Source organism: Oncorhynchus mykiss, chromosome 15, assembly GCF_013265735.2.
Source record: "Oncorhynchus mykiss isolate Arlee chromosome 15, USDA_OmykA_1.1, whole genome shotgun sequence".
In the NCBI taxonomy this organism is placed as follows: Eukaryota; Metazoa; Chordata; class Actinopteri; order Salmoniformes; family Salmonidae; genus Oncorhynchus; species Oncorhynchus mykiss.
In genome coordinates, this window is record NC_048579.1 from 4,050,950 (window position 1) to 4,070,987 (window position 20,038).

The 20,038-nt window shown below is 49.4% G+C and overlaps 1 protein-coding gene across 2 annotated transcripts in view; it reads right to left on the reverse strand.

Annotated features, from left to right (window-relative positions):
- LOC110512106 (cysteine-rich secretory protein LCCL domain-containing 1) overlaps positions 1-20,038 on the reverse strand; it is a 68,954-nt gene that overhangs the window by 18,722 nt on the left and 30,194 nt on the right. For both annotated transcript variants that reach the window (XM_036945665.1, XM_036945664.1), the window contains exons 3-7: positions 13,253-13,371; positions 12,119-12,251; positions 11,789-11,904; positions 4,158-4,258; positions 3,217-3,420 (exon numbers count right to left, since the gene is read on the reverse strand). In XM_036945665.1, the coding sequence (XP_036801560.1) occupies positions 3,217-3,420; positions 4,158-4,258; positions 11,789-11,904; positions 12,119-12,251; positions 13,253-13,371 (673 nt within the window). The remainder of the gene's footprint in view (positions 1-3,216; positions 3,421-4,157; positions 4,259-11,788; positions 11,905-12,118; positions 12,252-13,252; positions 13,372-20,038) is intronic.

A 20,038-nucleotide genomic window follows, 5' to 3' on the forward strand; every position in this document is an offset into this window, starting at 1 on the left:
GGTTGATATAGGTGGGTATACGGTTGATATACAGTGGATATACGGTTGATATACAGTGGAAATACGGTTGATATACAGTGGATATACGGTTGATATACAGTGGGTATACGGTTGATATACAGTGGATATACGGTTGATATAGGTGGGTATACGGTTGATATACAGTGGATATACGGTTGATATACAGTGGATATACGGTTGATATACAGTGGGTATACGGTTGATATACAGTGGGTATACGGTTGATATACAGTGGGTATATGGTTGATATACAGTGGGTATACGGTTGATATACAGTGGGTATACGGTTGATATACAGTGGGTATACGGTTGATATACAGTGGGTATACGGTTGATATACAGTGGGTATACGGTTGATATACAGTGGGTATACGGTTGATATACAGTGGGTATACGGTTGATATACAGTGGGTATACGGTTGATATACAGTGGATATACGGTTGATATAGGTGGGTATACGGTTGATATACAGTGGATATACGGTTGATATACAGTGGGTATACGGTTGATATACAGTGGGGATACGGTTGATATACAGTGGGTATACGGTTGATATACAGTGGATATACGGTTGATATACAGTGGATGTACAAATTTACAGTAAAAGTAAGAATACAGTGCCCGTAAAAAGGTATTTGCCCCCTTTCTAATTTTCTATGTTTGTAAATATTTTTTTATATTGAATCTTAGCAGATCTTCACCCAAAACCTAATATTCGATAAAGTAAACCAGAGTTAACAAATAACAAAATAACAATGTATAGCTAGCTATCTTATCTATTTAATGGGATCACGTGAATGCAACACCCAATCCCCCAGTGTGAAAGAGTAATTCCACCTTACACACAATATCAGGTTGTGTCAACTGTTATCTGCAATTGCTGCAACCAAACTCTTCCTGTAGTTGTCTATCAGTCTCTCACGTCACTGCGGAGGAATTTTGGCCCACTCTTCCATACGGGAACTGCTTTATCTCAGCGACATTTGTGGGTTTTCGAGCACGAACTGCTCGTTTCAAGTCCTGCCACAACATCTCAATTAGGATTAGGTCTGAACTTCTGAAACGATTCCAAAAACTTCAAATGTGTTGCTTTTTTTAAGCCATTTTAAGGTTCTTAGTGTAAAAGGCACCGTTTGGTTTTCGCCAGGCATAATGGGACCTGTGTCGTCGTCCCCCCCCCAAAAAATTATACTTTTTGATTAATCTGTCCATAGAACATTCCAAAGTCTTGATGATCATCCAGGTGCTTTTTGCCAAACTGGAGTCAACTTCTTGGACGAGATGGGTCCCATTATGTCTAGAGTAAAAAGTCTAACTCTGCATTGCACAGTAAGAACCTCATACCAACGGTCACACCATAGCATTCCTGAAGTTGTCATAATTACTGTGTAAGTCTACGGGGAAATGGGTGAGAACCATGAGCCCAGTAGGTTTTTACATTTTACATTATCCAGAGCGCCTTACAGTTTGTGCATTCATCTTAAGACAGCAATGTGGGACAATCACATATCACAGGCATATAAAGTGCCCTTTTCCTCAAAAATGTAGCTGTCAGCAGAGTCAGAGTTGGAAAGGGGGGTGTGGGGGTCAAGGTGAGGAGGAGGATTATATAAGATACTGTTTGAAGCGGCCGGGTTCCAGATGTTTTCAGAAGATGGGCAGGGACTCTGCTGTCCCTGTTTCAGGGGGAAGCTGGTTCCACCATTGGGGTGCCAGGACAGAGAAGAGCTTGGACTGGGCTGAGCGGGAGCTGCTCTCCTGTAGTGCTACCCTACAGAGTGCTGTTGAGGCTACTGTAGACCACTGCAAAACAGTGTGTTTTAATAAACGATTTAGTGACGTGAATATGTTTAGTACAGTTTTATCTAAAAAGGATAACAAAAATGTTTCACTATTTAAAAAAAATAATAATTCACTGAGGATGGTCCCTCCTGTTCGTCCTCTGAGGAGCCTCCTCTGGTAGAAACACCACCTCCTTTGGATTATTGGACTGCTCCGGAACCCCATCAGCCCAGTACAGCTGGAAGCTGGGACACAATCAGCCCTGTACAGCTGGAAGCTGGGACACCATCAGCCCAGTACAGCTGGAAGCTGGGACACCATCAGCCCAGTACAGTTGGAAGCTGGGACACCATCAGCCCAGTACAGCTGGAAGCTGGGACACCATCAGCCCAGTACAGTTGGAAGCTGGGACACCATCAGCCCAGTACAGCTGGAAGCTGGGACACCATCAGCCCAGTACAGTTGGAAGCTGGGACCCCATCAGCCCAGTACAGTTGGAAGCTGGGACACCATCCCTACCCCTGCACCCCTCCTCCCACCCTCCCGACCCCTGCACCCCTCCTCCCACCCTCCCTACCCCTTCACCCCTCCTCCCACCCTCCCTACCCCTCCTCCCTCCTCCCACCCTCCCTACCCCTCCTCCCTCCTCCCACCCTCCCTACCCCGGCACCCCTCCTCCAACCCTCCATCCCACCCACCCTACCCCTTCACCCCTCCTCCCACCCTCCCACCCTCCCTACCCCTTCACCCCTCCTCCAACCCTCCCTACCCCTGCACCACTCCTCCCACCCTCCCTACCCCTGCACCCCTCCTCCCACCCTCCCTACCCCTGCACCCCTCCTCCCACCATCCCTACCCCTTCACCCTTCCTCCCACCATCCCTACCCCTGCAACCCTCCTCCTCCCACCATCCCTACCCCTTCACCCCTCCTCCCACCCTCCCTACCCCTTCACCACTCCTCCCACCCTCCCTACCCCTCCTCCCTCCTCCAACCCTCCCACCCACCCTCCCTACCCCTGCACCCCTCCTCCCACCCTCCCTACCCCTGCACCCCTCCTCCCACCCTCCCTACCCCTTCACCCCTCCTCCCACCCTCCCTACCCCTCCTCCCTCCTCCCACCCTCCCTACCCCTGCACCCCTCATCCCACCCTCCCTACCCCTGCACCCCTCCTCCCACCCTCCCTACCCCTTCACCCCTCCTCCCACCCTCCCTACCCCTGCACCCCTCCTCCCACCCTCCCTACCCCTGCACCCCTCCTCCCACCCTCCCTACCCCTGCACCCCTCCTCCAACCCTCCCTCCCACCCTCCCTACCCCTGCACCGCTCCTCCAACCCTCCACACCAACCCCCCCAAAAAACAGAACCTGTCCCCCCCATTTAGAGATGCAACCAGTTGAATGACATCTTACACATCTGCTGTGTATTGACCACCGCATTCCTCTCCCGCTCCTCTGGCGGGGGGGTGGAGGGGGGGGCGGGGGTCTTGGCCATAGGGGGGGACTTTGGCTGGGGGGCCCTTGGGCGTGGCTTCTGGGGGCTCCTGGGGGCCTCTGGTTCGATGTAATTGTTTTCCTCGGTTTCCTCCCGAGATCTCTGCGACTCTGTAACTTTGTCTGGAGAGAGAGAGAGAGAGAGAGAGCGAGAGAGAGAGAGAGAGAGAGAGAGAGAGAGAGAGAGAGAGAGGCAGAAAGAGAGGCAGAAAGAGAGGCAGAGAGAGAGGCAGAGAGAGAGGCAGAGAGAGAGGCAGAGAGAGAGAGAGAGAGAGAGAGAGAGAGAGGCAGAAAGAGAGGCAGAGAGAGAGGCAGAGAGAGAGAGACAGAGAGAGAGAGAGAGAGGCAGAAAGAGAGGCAGAGAGAGAGGCAGAGAGAGAGAGAGAGAGAGAGAGAGAGAGAGAGAGAGAGAGAGAGAGAGAGAGAGAGAGGGAAAGAAGTAATACAATTTAGCTCTGATTCTGAGGATGTGTCCCAAATTACACCTCTATTCCCCATCTAGGGCATTCCTTTTGATGAGGGAGACCAGGCCCCTTAGGTCTCTGGTCAAAAGAAGTGTACTTTAAAGGGAATAAGTTGCCATTTGGGAATCATCCTGAACTGGACATAAAAAAAAAGACAGTGTGTAAACATGAGATAGTTATTGCAGTGTGTTCCAAGCCAACACACACCCTGACACTACACACACCCCGACGCCACACACACCCTGACACTACACACACCCTGACACTACACACACCCTGACACCACACACACCCCGACACTACACACACCCTGACACTACACACACCCCAACCCCGCAAACACACCTAACCACACACACACCTAACCACACACACAAACGAACACCACACACACACCTTTGCAGCAGAGGTTGTCCTTGCATCGTCCTCCATAGCTGGGGGGGCAGGCAGAGCAGGGGGTGCCGTGTTTATAGGGTGCATGACCCCACCAGTTCCCCCTGAGGTGATAGGTCAGAGGTCAAGGGTTAGTAGGACATAGGAGACAAGTCTGTTGTGTCTTCCTTTATTTGTCTCCTATCCTCTCCCCTTCCCTCACCTCTCATCTCCACTCCTCTCCTCTTCTCCTCACTTCTACAGAATGAGTAGGGAGTAACCCCTAACTAACCCATTGAGTCAGGAGTAACCCCTACCTAACCCATTGAGTCAGGTGTAACCCCTGACTAACCCTTAGAGTCAGGTGTAACCCCTACCTAACCCATTGACTCAGGTGTAACCCCTAACTAACCCATCGAGTCAGGTGTAACCCTTAACTAACCCATTGAGTCAGGTGTAACCCCTAACTAACCCATTGAGTCAGGAGTAACCCCTACCTAACCCATTGAGTCAGGTGTAACCCCTACCTAACCCATTGAGTCAGGTGTAACCCCTACCTAACCCATTGAGTCAGGTGTAACCCCTAACTAACCCATTGAGTCAGGTGTAACCCCTACCTAACCCATCGAGTCAGGTGTAACCCCTACCTAACCCATCGAGTCAGGTGTAACCCCTAACTAACCCATTGAGTCAGGTGTAACCCCTAACTAACCCGTTGAGTCAGGTGTAACCCCTAACTAACCCATTGAGTCAGGTGTAACCCCTAACTAACCCATCGAGTAAGGTGTAACCCTTAACTAACCCATTGAGTCAGGTGTAACCCCTAACTAACCCATTGAGTCAGGAGTAACCCCTAACTAACCCATTGAGTCAGGTGTAACCCCTAACTAACCCATCGAGTCAGGTGTAACCCCTAACTAACCCATTGAGTCAGGTGTAACCCCTAACTAACCCGTTGAGTCAGGTGTAACCCATAACTAACCCATTGAGTCAGGTGTAACCCCTAACTAACCCGTTGAGTCAGGTGTAACCCCTAACTAACCCATCGAGTCAGGTGTAACCCCTACCTAACCCATCGAGTCAGGTGTAACCCCTACCTAACCCATCGAGTCAGGTGTAACCCCTAACTAACCCATTGAGTCAGGTGTAACCCCTAACTAACCCATTGAGTCAGGTGTAACCCCTACCTAACCCATCGAGTCAGGTGTAACCCCTAACTAACCCATTGAGTCAGGTGTAACCCCTACCTAACCCATTGAGTCAGGTGTAACCCCTAACTAACCCATCGAGTCAGGTGTAACCCCTAACTAACCCATTGAGTCAGGTGTAACCCCTACCTAACCCATCGAGTCAGGTGTAACCCCTTCCTAACCCATCGAGTCAGGTGTAACCCCTACCTAACCCATCGAGTCAGGTGTAACCCCTAACTAACCCATTGAGTCAGGTGTAACCCCTAACTAACCCGTTGAGTCAGGTGTAACCCCTAACTAACCCATTGAGTCAGGTGTAACCCCTACCTAACCCATCGAGTCAGGTGTAACCCCTAACTAACCCGTTGAGTCAGGTGTAACCCCTACCTAACCCATCGAGTCAGGTGTAACCCCTAACTAACCCATCGAGTCAGGTGTAACCCCTAACTAACCCATCGAGTCAGGTGTAACCCCTAACTAACCCGTTGAGTCAGGTGTAACCCCTACCTAACCCATCGAGTCAGGTGTAACCCCTACCTAACCCATCGAGTCAGGTGTAACCCCTAACTAACCCATCGAGTCAGGTGTAACCCCTAACTAACCCATCGAGTCAGGTGTAACCCCTACCTAACCCGTCGAGTCAGGTGTAACCCCTAACTAACCCATCGAGTCAGGTGTAACCCCTACCTAACCCATCGAGTCAGGTGTAACCCCTAACTAACCCGTAGAGTCAGGTGTAACCCCTACCTAACCCATCGAGTCAGGTGTAACCCCTACCTAACCCATCGAGTCAGGTGTAACCCCTACCTAACCCATCGAGTCAGGTGTAACCCCTACCTAACCCATCGAGTCAGGTGTAACCCCTACCTAACCCGTCGAGTCAGGTGTAACCCCTACCTAACCCGTCGAGTCAGGTGTAACCCCTAACTAACCCGTCGAGTCAGGTGTAACCCCTAACTAACCCATCGAGTCAGGTGTAACCCCTACCTAACCCATCGAGTCAGGTGTAACCCCTAACTAACCCATCGAGTCAGGTGTAACCCCTACCTAACCCATCGAGTCAGGTGTAACCCCTACCTAACCCATCGAGTCAGGTGTAACCCCTAACTAACCCGTTGAGTCAGGTGTAACCCCTACCTAACCCATAGAGTCAGGTGTAACCCCTAACTAACCCATCGAGTCAGGTGTAACCCCTAACTAACCCGTCGAGTCAGGTGTAACCCCTAACTAACCCATCGAGTCAGGTGTAACCCCTAACTAACCCGTCGAGTCAGGTGTAACCCCTAACTAACCCATCGAGTCAGGTGTAACCCCTAACTAACCCATCGAGTCAGGTGTAACCCCTAACTAACCCATCGAGTCAGGTGTAACCCCTAACTAACCCGTCGAGTCAGGTGTAACCCCTAACTAACCCATCGAGTCAGGTGTAACCCCTAACTAACCATGTTGAGTCAGGTGTAACCCCTAACTAACCCGTTGAGTCAGGTGTAACCCCTAACTAACCCATCGAGTCAGGTGTAACCCCTAACTAACCCATCGAGTCAGGTGTAACCCCTAACTAACCCTGTTGAGTCAGGTGTAACCCCTAACTAACCCGTCGAGTCAGGTGTAACCCCTAACTAACCCATCGAGTCAGGTGTAACCCCTAACTAACCCGTTGAGTCAGGTGTAACCCCTAACTAACCCGTTGAGTCAGGTGTAACCCCTAACTAACCCATTGAGTCAGGTGTAACCCTTAACTAACCCATTGAGTCAGGTGTAACCCTTAACTAACCCATTGAGTCAGGTGTAACCCCTAACTAACCCGTTGAGTCAGGTGTAACCCCTAACTAACCCGTTGAGTCAGGTGTAACCCCTAACTAACCCATCGAGTCAGGTGTAACCCCTAACTAACCCATCGAGTCAGGTGTAATCCCTAACTAACCCTGTTGAGTCAGGTGTAACCCCTAACTAACCCGTCGAGTCAGGTGTAACCCCTAACTAACCCATCGAGTCAGGTGTAACCCCTAACTAACCCATCGAGTCAGGTGTAACCCCTAACTAACCCGTTGAGTCAGGTGTAACCCCTACCTAACCCATCGAGTCAGGTGTAACCCCTACCTAACCCATCGAGTCAGGTGTAACCCCTAACTAACCCATCGAGTCAGGTGTAACCCCTAACTAACCCATCGAGTCAGGTGTAACCCCTAACTAACCCATTGAGTCAGGTGTAACCCCTAACTAACCCGTCGAGTCAGGTGTAACCCCTAACTAACCCATTGAGTCAGGTGTAACCCCTAACTAACCCGTTGAGTCAGGTGTAACCCCTAACTAACCCGTTGAGTCAGGTGTAACCCCTAACTAACCCATCGAGTCAGGTGTAACCCCTAACTAACCCATCGAGTCAGGTGTAACCCCTAACTAACCATGTTGAGTCAGGTGTAACCCCTAACTAACCCGTCGAGTCAGGTGTAACCCCTAACTAACCCATCGAGTCAGGTGTAACCCCTAACTAACCCGTTGAGTCAGGTGTAACCCCTAACTAACCCGTTGAGTCAGGTGTAACCCCTATCTAACCCATCGAGTCAGGTGTAACCCCTAACTAACCCATCGAGTCAGGTGTAACCCCTAACTAACCCGTCGAGTCAGGTGTAACCCCTACCTAACCCATTGAGTCAGGTGTAACCCCTACCTAACCCATCGAGTCAGGTGTAACCCCTAACTAACCCGTTGAGTCAGGTGTAACCCCTAACTAACCCATTGAGTCAGGTGTAACCCCTAACTAACCCATTGAGTCAGGTGTAACCCCTAACTAACCCATTGAGTCAGGTGTAACCCCTACCTAACCCATTGAGTCAGGAGTAACCCCTAACTAACCCATTGAGTCAGGTGTAACCCCTACCTAACCCATCGAGTCAGGTGTAACCCCTAACTAACCCATTGAGTCAGGTGTAACCCCTAACTAACCCATCGAGTCAGGTGTAACCCCTAACTAACCCGTTGAGTCAGGTGTAACCCCTACCTAACCCATTGAGTCAGGTGTAACCCCTACCTAACCCATCGAGTCAGGTGTAACCCCTAACTAACCCGTTGAGTCAGGTGTAACCCCTAACTAACCCGTTGAGTCAGGTGTAACCCCTAACTAACCCGTTGAGTCAGGTGTAACCCCTAACTAACCCGTTGAGTCAGGTGTAACCCCTAACTAACCCGTTGAGTCAGGTGTAACCCCTAACTAACCCGTCGAGTCAGGTGTAACCCCTAACTAACCCGTCGAGTCAGGTGTAACCCCTAACTAACCCGTTGAGTCAGGTGTAACCCCTAACTAACCCGTCGAGTCAGGTGTAACCCCTACCTAACCCATCGAGTCAGGTGTAACCCCTAACTAACCCATCGAGTCAGGTGTAACCCCTACCTAACCCATCGAGTCAGGTGTAACCCCTAACTAACCCGTTGAGTCAGGTGTAACCCCTAACTAACCCGTTGAGTCAGGTGTAACCCCTAACTAACCCGTTGAGTCAGGTGTAACCCCTAACTAACCCGTTGAGTCAGGTGTAACCCCTAACTAACCCGTCGAGTCAGGTGTAACCCCTAACTAACCCGTCGAGTCAGGTGTAACCCCTAACTAACCCGTTGAGTCAGGTGTAACACCTAACTAACCCGTTGAGTCAGGTGTAACCCCTAACTAACCCGTCGAGTCAGGTGTAACCCCTAACTAACCCGTTGAGTCAGGTGTAACCCCTAACTAACCCGTTGAGTCAGGTGTAACCCCTACCTAACCCGTTGAGTCAGGTGTAACCCCTAACTAACCCGTCGAGTCAGGTGTAACCCCTAACTAACCCGTTGAGTCAGGTGTAACCCCTAACTAACCCGTCGAGTCAGGTGTAACCCCTAACTAACCCGTTGAGTCAGGTGTAACCCCTAACTAACCCGTCGAGTCAGGTGTAACCCCTAACTAACCCGTTGAGTCAGGTGTAACCCCTACCTAACCCGTTGAGTCAGGTGTAACCCCTAACTAACCCATCGAGTAAGGTGTAACCCTTAACTAACACATTGAGTCAGGTGTAACCCCTAACTAACCCATTGAGTCAGGTGTAACCCCTACCTAACCCATCGAGTCAGGTGTAACCCCTAACTAACCCATTGAGTCAGGTGTAACCCCTAACTAACCCGTCGAGTCAGGTGTAACCCCTAACTAACCCATCGAGTCAGGTGTAACCCCTAACTAACCCGTTGAGTCAGGTGTAACCCCTAACTAACCCGTTGAGTCAGGTGTAACCCCTAACTAACCCATTGAGTCAGGTGTAACCCTTAACTAACCCATTGAGTCAGGTGTAACCCTTAACTAACCCATTGAGTCAGGTGTAACCCCTAACTAACCCGTTGAGTCAGGTGTAACCCCTAACTAACCCGTTGAGTCAGGTGTAACCCCTAACTAACCCATCGAGTCAGGTGTAACCCCTAACTAACCCATCGAGTCAGGTGTAACCCCTAACTAACCCTGTTGAGTCAGGTGTAACCCCTAACTAACCCGTCGAGTCAGGTGTAACCCCTAACTAACCCATCGAGTCAGGTGTAACCCCTAACTAACCCATCGAGTCAGGTGTAACCCCTAACTAACCCGTTGAGTCAGGTGTAACCCCTACCTAACCCATCGAGTCAGGTGTAACCCCTACCTAACCCATCGAGTCAGGTGTAACCCCTAACTAACCCATCGAGTCAGGTGTAACCCCTAACTAACCCATCGAGTCAGGTGTAACCCCTAACTAACCCATCGAGTCAGGTGTAACCCCTAACTAACCCGTCGAGTCAGGTGTAACCCCTAACTAACCCATTGAGTCAGGTGTAACCCCTAACTAACCCGTTGAGTCAGGTGTAACCCCTAACTAACCCGTTGAGTCAGGTGTAACCCCTAACTAACCCATTGAGTCAGGTGTAACCCCTAACTAACCCGTTGAGTCAGGTGTAACCCCTAACTAACCCATTGAGTCAGGTGTAACCCCTAACTAACCCATTGAGTCAGGTGTAACCCCTAACTAACCCATTGAGTCAGGAGTAACCCCTAACTAACCCATTGAGTCAGGTGTAACCCCTACCTAACCCATCGAGTCAGGTGTAACCCCTAACTAACCCATTGAGTCAGGTGTAACCCCTAACTAACCCATCGAGTCAGGTGTAACCCCTAACTAACCCGTTGAGTCAGGTGTAACCCCTACCTAACCCATTGAGTCAGGTGTAACCCCTACCTAACCCATCGAGTCAGGTGTAACCCCTAACTAACCCGTTGAGTCAGGTGTAACCCCTAACTAACCCGTCGAGTCAGGTGTAACCCCTAACTAACCCGTTGAGTCAGGTGTAACCCCTAACTAACCCGTTGAGTCAGGTGTAACCCCTAACTAACCCGTTGAGTCAGGTGTAACCCCTAACTAACCCGTCGAGTCAGGTGTAACCCCTAACTAACCCGTTGAGTCAGGTGTAACCCCTAACTAACCCGTTGAGTCAGGTGTAACCCCTAACTAACCCGTCGAGTCAGGTGTAACCCCTACCTAACCCATCGAGTCAGGTGTAACCCCTAACTAACCCATCGAGTCAGGTGTAACCCCTACCTAACCCATCGAGTCAGGTGTAACCCCTAACTAACCCGTTGAGTCAGGTGTAACCCCTAACTAACCCGTTGAGTCAGGTGTAACCCCTAACTAACCCGTTGAGTCAGGTGTAACCCCTAACTAACCCGTTGAGTCAGGTGTAACCCCTAACTAACCCGTCGAGTCAGGTGTAACCCCTAACTAACCCGTCGAGTCAGGTGTAACCCCTAACTAACCCGTTGAGTCAGGTGTAACACCTAACTAACCCGTTGAGTCAGGTGTAACCCCTAACTAACCCGTCGAGTCAGGTGTAACCCCTAACTAACCCGTTGAGTCAGGTGTAACCCCTAACTAACCCGTTGAGTCAGGTGTAACCCCTACCTAACCCGTTGAGTCAGGTGTAACCCCTAACTAACCCGTCGAGTCAGGTGTAACCCCTAACTAACCCGTTGAGTCAGGTGTAACCCCTAACTAACCCGTCGAGTCAGGTGTAACCCCTAACTAACCCGTTGAGTCAGGTGTAACCCCTAACTAACCCGTTGAGTCAGGTGTAACCCCTAACTAACCCGTCGAGTCAGGTGTAACCCCTAACTAACCCGTTGAGTCAGGTGTAACCCCTACCTAACCCGTTGAGTCAGGTGTAACCCCTAACTAACCCGTTGAGTCAGGTGTAACCCCTACCTAACCCGTCGAGTCAGGTGTAACCCCTAACTAACCCGTTGAGTCAGGTGTAACCCCTACCTAACCCGTTGAGTCAGGTGTAACCCCTAACTAACCCGTTGAGTCAGGTGTAACCCCTACCTAACCCATCGAGTCAGGTGTAACCCCTACCTAACCCGTCAAGTCAGGTGTAACCCCTAACTAACCCGTTGAGTCAGGTGTAACCCCTATCTAAGGGTCTTACTTGGGTGAGTAGTTGCAGACCAGATAAACAGCTTTAGCCAAGTTCTGACCCCACACGTTCATGTTGTAGCAAATGTTGATGGCACAGCCTATCCTGCTGCTGGTGGCCCACACCAACTACACACACACACACACACACACACACACACACACACACACACACACACACACACACACACACACACACACACACACACACACACACGCACGCAGAGAGATCAGATGGCGCCCGACAAACATGTTAGCCTTGTTAAGTTAATTATGAGTTACAAAATTTTAAAATGGTACGTTTCCCCCTATTTTCTGACTTTTGGTTTGATCTGCTGCCTACCTGTGTGTAGTGGGTGCAGACGGGGCCGGAACATCTAAAGGGGCAGTAGGGGTCACATTCCTGGGGGTAAGGGAAGGAATAGTCCTTCACCTCATCATACCAGGCCTGCACATGGGAAGTAGGGGGGCGTGGCCTGGACACAGACATACACTGATGAAGGTAACTTTTACAAGAACAGGATTATGTTTCAAATGGAACCCTATTCCCTATGTAGTGCACTACTTTAGACCAGAGCCCTATTCCCTATATAGTGCCCTACTTTAGACCAGAGCCCTATGGCACCCTATACCCTATATAGTGCACTACTTTAGACCAGAGCCCTATGGCACCCTATTCCCTATATAGTGCACTACTTTAGACCAGAGCCCTATGGCACCCTATTCCCTATATAGTGCACTACTTTCGACCAGAGCCCTATGACACCCTATTCCCTATATAGTGCACTACTTTCGACCAGAGCCCTATGACACCCTATTCCCTATTATAGTGCACTACTTTCGACCAGAGCCCTATGACACCCTATTCCCTATATAGTGCACTACTTTAGACCAGAGCCCTATGGCACCCTATTCCCTAATAGTGCACTACTTTAGACCAGAGCCCTATGACACCCTATTCCTTATATAGTGCACTACTTCAGACCAGAGCCCTATGACACCCTATTCCTTATATAGTGCACTACTTCAGACCAGAGCCCTATGGAACCCAATTACCTATATAGTGCACTACTTTAGACCAGAGCCCTAAGACACCCTATTCCCTATTATATAGTGCACTACTTTAGACCAGAGCCCTATTCCCTATATATAGTGCACTACTTTAGACCAGAGCCCTATTCCCTATATAGTGCACTACTTTAGACCAGAACCCTATTCCCTATATATTGCACTATTTTAGACCAGGACCAATAGGGAATAGGGTGTCATTTGGGACTCTGAGAGTTCTCACAGAAATACATTGGTTTTGTGTTTCATTACTCAATACAAACATACAATATAATATACTGAAAATATGTATTTTACGGGGATGCAATGTTGATGCTGCGCTGTCACATGCGAATACAGCAAACATCAATGTCATGTTTCATTTGTTCACTGATCAATCAATGAATCATTCAACCATGTCCATGTTTACCATCCCCAGTGCGCTCCCAGGTTCTGTCCTATCTGGGGGAGCAGACCAGCCGGACCGTGTTCCCAAAGACAAGTCTCAGCCCACTCCTCCGCCGTACGCTCTAACTCTGTATCCCACTCCTGCAGAGAGAGAGAGAAACAAGACAGGACACTGTTTACATAGGAAGCCCAGTTCTGATCTGCTTTTGACCAATCACATCAGATCGTTTCACATCAGATCTTTTTCAGAGTTGATCTGATTGGTCAAAGGTGAAAAATAAGATCATGAAATGAGTTTAAACACATCATTTGCAGACAACACTCCACAGAGTACAATGATGACAACATAGCTATACTCTACAGAGAATACTGATGACAACATAGCTATACTCTACAGAGAATACTGATGACAACATAATTATACTCTACAGAGTACTGTATGCTAGAGGTCGACCGATTAATTGGAATGCCCGATAAATTCCCAAAGATTGGAAAGCTGCCGCGGTCATCCCCCTCTTCAAAGGGGGTGACACTCTAGACCCAAACTGCTACAGACCTATATCTATCCTACCCTGTCATTCTAGGGTCTTCGAAAGCCAAGTTAACAAACAGATTACTGACCATTTCGAATCTCAACGTACCTTCTCCGCTATGCAATCTGGTTTCAGAGCTGGTCATGGGTGCACCTCAGCCACGCTCAAGGTCCTAAACAATATCTTAACCGCCATCGATAAGAGACAGTACTGTGCAGCTGTAATCATCGACATGGCCAAGGCTTTCGACTCTGTCAATCACAACATTCTTATTGGCAGACTCAACAGCCTTGGTTTCTCAAATGATTGCCTCGCCTGGTTTACCAACTACTTCTCTGATAGAGTTCAGTGTGTCAAATCGGAGGGCTTGTTGTCTGGACCTCTGGCAGTCTCTATGGGGGTGCCACAGGGTTCAATTCTCGGGCCGACTCTCTTTTCTGTATACATCAATGATGTTGCTCTTGCTGCTGGTGAGTCTCTGATCCACCTCTACGCAGACAACACCATTCTGTATACTTCTGGCCCCTCCTTGGACACAGTGTTAACTAACCTCCAGACGAGCTTCAATGCCATACAACTCTCCTTCCGTGGCCTCCAACTGCTCTTAAACGCAAGTAAAACTAAATGCATGCTATTCAATTGATCACAGCCCACACCTGCCCGCCCGTCCTACTCTGGACAGCTCTGACTTAGAATACGTGGACAACTACAAATACCTAGGTGTCTGGTTAGACTGTAAACTCTCCTTCCAGACTCACATTAAGCATCTCCAATCCAAAATTAAACATTAGACAAGAGAGGGGTTTAGAGAGGAGACAAGAGAGGGGACTAGAGAGGAGACAAGAGAGGGGTGTAGAGAGGGTTCTAGAGAGGGGACTAGAGATGGGTCTAGAGAGGGAACTAGAGAGGGAACTAGAGAGGGTACTAGAGAGGGGACTAGAGAGGGGTCTAGAGTGGGGTCTAGAGAGGGTACTAGATAGGGGTCTAGAAAGGAGACTAGAGAGGGGACTAGAGAGGGTACTAGATAGGGGTCTAGAGAGGGGACTAGAGAGGGGACTAGATAAGGGACTAGAGATGGGTCTAGAGAGGGGACTAGAGAGGGGACTAGAGAGGGGACTAGAGATGGGTCTAGAGAGGGGACTAGAGAGGGGACTAGAGAAGGGACTAGAGAGGAGACAAGAGAGGATCAAAGAGAGGAGACAAGACAGGAGACAAGAGAGGAGACTAGAGAAGGGACTAGACAGGGGACTAGAGAGGGGACTAGAGAAGGGGCTAGCGATTGGTCTCAGCCCAACTCTCTTTCAGTTAGCCCTTTTCTCCTCTGTTCTGTGTTATGAAATGCACGTCTAGTCTGGTCAGAAGCCAAAAAATATCAGGTTCCATTTTCTGGGGATTTGTGGGGGAATGTAGAAAACAGGTGATCATCTAACTGCGACATTGACCTAGATTCTGACTACTTCCACAATGTATTTTTTAAACACATTTTTTAAACACATGTAATTATTTTAGAGTATATGTGTTACTTCAAACGCACACCGTTACTTTCACCTTGAGTGTGGGACACCCAATCCTGACATTTGTCTAAATTTTAGTGTGTGTATGTGTGTATGTGTGTGTGTGCATGTGTGTGTGCTTGTGTTTGTGTGTGTGTGTGTGTAAAGCTGGCTGAAGGTTTCAGAGCTTAAACATTTCACACATTCAGCTCTGGAAGACCCACAGCACAGCCATCACTAACCCTTACTGTAAATCTACACCAAAACCAGCCATCACTAACCCTTACTGTAAATCTACACCAATACCAGCCATCACTAACCCTTACTGTAAATCTACACCAATACCAGCCATCACTAACCCTTACTGTAAATCTACACCAATACCAGCCATCACTAACCCTTACCCCTACTGTAAATCTACACCAATACCAGCCATCACTACCCCTACTGTAAATCTACACCAATACCAGCCATCACTAACCCTTACCCCTACTGTAAATCTACACCAATACCAGCCATCACTAACCCTTACCCCTACTGTAAATCTACACCAATACCAGCCATCACTAACCCTGACCCCTACTGTAAATCTACACCAATACCAGCCATCACTACCCCTACTGTAAATCTACACCAATACCAGCCATCACTAACCCTTACCCCTACTGTAAATCTACACCAGCCGTTACTAACCCTTCCCCTACTGTAAATCTGTAAATGGTATGAGGAGGCAGCATGGCAACGCGGATGGAAGCCCGAGAGTCTGCCCCAAACATTTCTTGGGGGGGGGGGGGGGGGGGGGGGGGGACACAGGGAGAGTGTGGCAGAGTGAGGAGTCAGACCTGAGCCAACTCCCCCTGTTTATTGTAAGGAGCCAAGGAAACCAGAACCAGAGCTGGTGTTGGAGGTGAGCGAAGCTGAGACTGTGAAGGAGTTAATGGGGAAATTGGAGGAGAGAGTTATGAGGGAGTTACTGTGCTGGTGCATTAGGCACGGAATTTGCCCGACGGAGCGTGTCGGGGATTTGATGGCACCTGGGTCAGCTCTCCATACTCGTCCTGAGGTGCGTGCTAGTCGGCTGGTGAAGATTGTGCCAGTCTCACGCACCAAGCCTCCTGTGCACCTCCCTAGCCTTGCACGTCCTGTGCCAGCTCAGCGCTACAGTGCGCCTAGCAGTGCTAACCGTGGCGGGCGTGGTACTGGTCAGGCACCGTGTTATGCGGTGGAACGCACGTTGTCCCCAGTACGCGTGCTTAGCCCGGCACGCTACATCTCAGCTCCTCACATCTGCCGGGCTAGGGTGAAGATCCAGCCAGGGCGGTTGGTGCCAGCTCTGCTCTCAAGATCTCCAGTACGCCTTCACGGTCCGGTCCATCCAGTGCCACCTCCACACACCAGCCCTCCGGTAGCAGCTCCCCGCACCAGGCTTCCTGTGAGTGTCCTCGGCCCAGTACCACCAGTGCCAGCACCACGCACCAGGCCTACAGTGCGTTTCGCCTGTTTAGCGCTGTCAGAGCCTTCCTCCTCTACAGCGCTGCCGGAGTCTCCCGCCTGTCCAGCGCAGCCAGAGCCTTCCTCCTCTACAGCGCTGCCGGAGTCTCCCGCCTGTCCAGCGCAGCCAGAGCTGCCAGTCTGCAAGGAGCTGCCATTCTGCAAGGAGCTGCCAGTCTGCAAGGAGCCGCCAGAGCTGCCAGTCTGCAAGGAGCCGCCAGAACTGCCAGTTAGCCAGGATCTGCCAGAGCCGCCAGTCAGCCAGGATCTGCCAGAACCACCAAGTAGCCAGGATCTGCCAGTGCCATTAACCTGCCTGAGCTTCCTCTCTGTACTGAGCTTCCTCTCAGTACTGAGCTACCCCTCAATCCCGAGCTATCCCTCAGTCCCGAGCTACCCCTCAGTCCCGAGCTACCCCTCAGTCCCGAGCTACCCCTCAGTCCCGAGCTACCTCAGTCCCGAGCTGCCCCTCAGTCCCGAGCTGCCCCTCAGTCCAGTGGGGTCCTTGGTTAGGGTTACTGAGCCAAGGTCGGCGGTGAGGGTTGCAAATCTAAGGACGCGATGCATGCGGACTAAGACTTTGTTAGAGTGGGGTCCACGTCCCGCGCGGGAGCCACCGTTTAGGTGTGCAGTCGGGAGTCCGCACCTTGGGGGGGGGGGGGGGGGGGGGGGTTCTGTCACGCCCTGGTCTTAGTATTTTGTGTTTTCTTTATTATTTTGGTAAGTCCAGGGTGTGACATGGGTTAATTATGTGGTGTGTTTTGTCTTGTTTTTTTTGTAGGTATTGGGATAGCTGTGTAGTGATTGTGGTATAGTGGGGTTATCTAGAAAAGTCTATGGTTGCCTGAAGTGGTTCTCAATCAGAGGCAGGTGTTTATCGTTGTCTCTGATTGGGAACCATATTTAGGCAGCTATATTCTTTGAGTGTGTCGTGGGTGATTGTTCCTGTCTCTGTGTTAGTTTGCACCAGAGAGGCTGTTAGGTTTTCTCGTTATGTTTGTTGTTTTTGTATTGATCATGTTTCATCTTTATTAAACATGTATCGAGAATACCACGCTGCATTTTGGTCCGACTCTCCTTCGACGGAAGAAAACTGTAACAATACCAATACCAGCCATCACTAACCCTGACCCCTACTGTAAATCTACACCAATACCAGCCGTCACTAACCCTTACCCCTACTGTAAATCTACACCAATACCAGCCATCACTAACCCTTACCCCTACTGTAAATCTACACCAATACCAGCCGTCACTAACCCTTACCTCTACTGTAAATCTACACCAATACCAGCCGTCACTAACCCTTACCCCTACTGTAAATCTACACCAATACCAGCCATCACTAAACCTGACCCCTACTGTAAATCTACACCAATACCAGCCATCACTAACCCTTTCCCCTACTGTAAATCTACACCAATACCAGCCATAACTATCCCTTACCCCAACTGTAAATCTACACCAATACCAGCCATCACCAACCCTTACCCCTACTGTAAATCTACACCAATACCAGCCATCACTAACCCTGACCCCTACTGTAAATCTACACCAATACCAGCCATCACTACCTCTACTGTAAATCTACACCAATACCAGCCATCACTAACCCTTACCCCTACTGTAAATCTACACCAATACCAGCCATCACTAACCCTGACACCTACTGTAAATCTACACCAATACCAGCCATCACTAACCCTTACCACTACTGTAAATCTACACCAATACCAGCCATCACTAACCCTTACTCCTACTGTAAATCTACACCAATACCAGCCATCACTAACCCTTACCCCTACTGTAAATCTACACCAATACCAGCCATCACTAACCCTTACCCCTACTGTAAATCTACACCAATACCAGCCATCACTAACCCTTACCCCTACTGTAAATCTACACCAATACCAGCCATCACTAACCCTTACCCCTACTGTAAATCTACACCAATACCAGCCATCACTAACCCTTACCCCTACTGTAAATCTACACCAATACCAGCCATCACTAACCCTTACCCCTACTGTAAATCTACACCAATACCAGCCATCACTAACCCTTACCACTACTGTAAATCTACACCAATACCAGCCATCACTAACCCTTTCCCCTACTGTAAATCTACACCAATACCAGCCATCACTAACCCTTACCACTACTGTAAATCTACACCAATACCAGCCATCACCAACCCTTACCACTACTGTAAATCTACACCAATACCAGCCATCACCAACCCTTACCACTACTGTAAATCTACACCAATACCAGCCATCACTAACCCTTTCCCCTACTGTAAATCTACACCAATACCAGCCATCAATAACCTTTACCCCTACTGTAAATCTACACCAATACCAGCCATCACTAACCCTGACCCCTACTGTAAATCTACACCAATACCAGCCATCACCAACCCTTACCCCTACTGTAAATCTTTTTATTTATTTTTTTATTTCACCTTTAGTTTAACCAGGTAGGCTAGTTGAGGACAAGTTCTCATTTGCAACTGCGACCTGGCCAAGATAAAGCATAGCAGTATGAGCAGACAACACAGAGTTACACATGGAGTAAACAATTAACAAGTCAATAACACAGTAGAAAACAAAGGGGGAGTCTATATACAATGTGTGCAAAAGGCATGAGGTAGGCGAATGATTACAATTTTGCAGATTAACACTGGAGTGATAAATGATCAGATGGTCATGTACAGGTAGAGATATTGGTGTGCAAAAGAGCAGAAAAGTAAATAAATAAAAACAGTATGGGGATGAGGTAGGTGAAAATGGGTGGGCTATATACCAATAGACTATGTACAGCTGCAGCGATCGGTTAGCTGCTCAGATAGCTGATGTTTGAAGTTGGTGAGGGAGATAAAAGTCTCCAACTTCAGCGATTTTTGCACTTCGTTCCAGTCACAGGCAGCAGAGTACTGGAACGAAAGGCGGCCAAATGAGGTGTTGGCTTTAGGGATGATCAGTGAGATACACCTGCTGGAGCGCGTGCTACGGATGGGTGTTGCCATCGTGACCAGTGAGCTGAGATAAGGCGGAGCTTTACCTAGCATGGACTTGTAGATGACCTGGAGCCAGTGGGTCTGGCGACGAATATGTAGCGAGGGCCAGCCGACTAGAGCATACAAGTCGCAGTGGTGGGTGGTATAAGGTGCTTTAGTGACAAAACGGATGGCACTGTGATAGACTTCATCCAGTTTGCTGAGTAGAGTGTTGGAAGCCATTTTGTAGATGACATCGCCGAAGTCGAGGATCGGTAGGATAGTCAGTT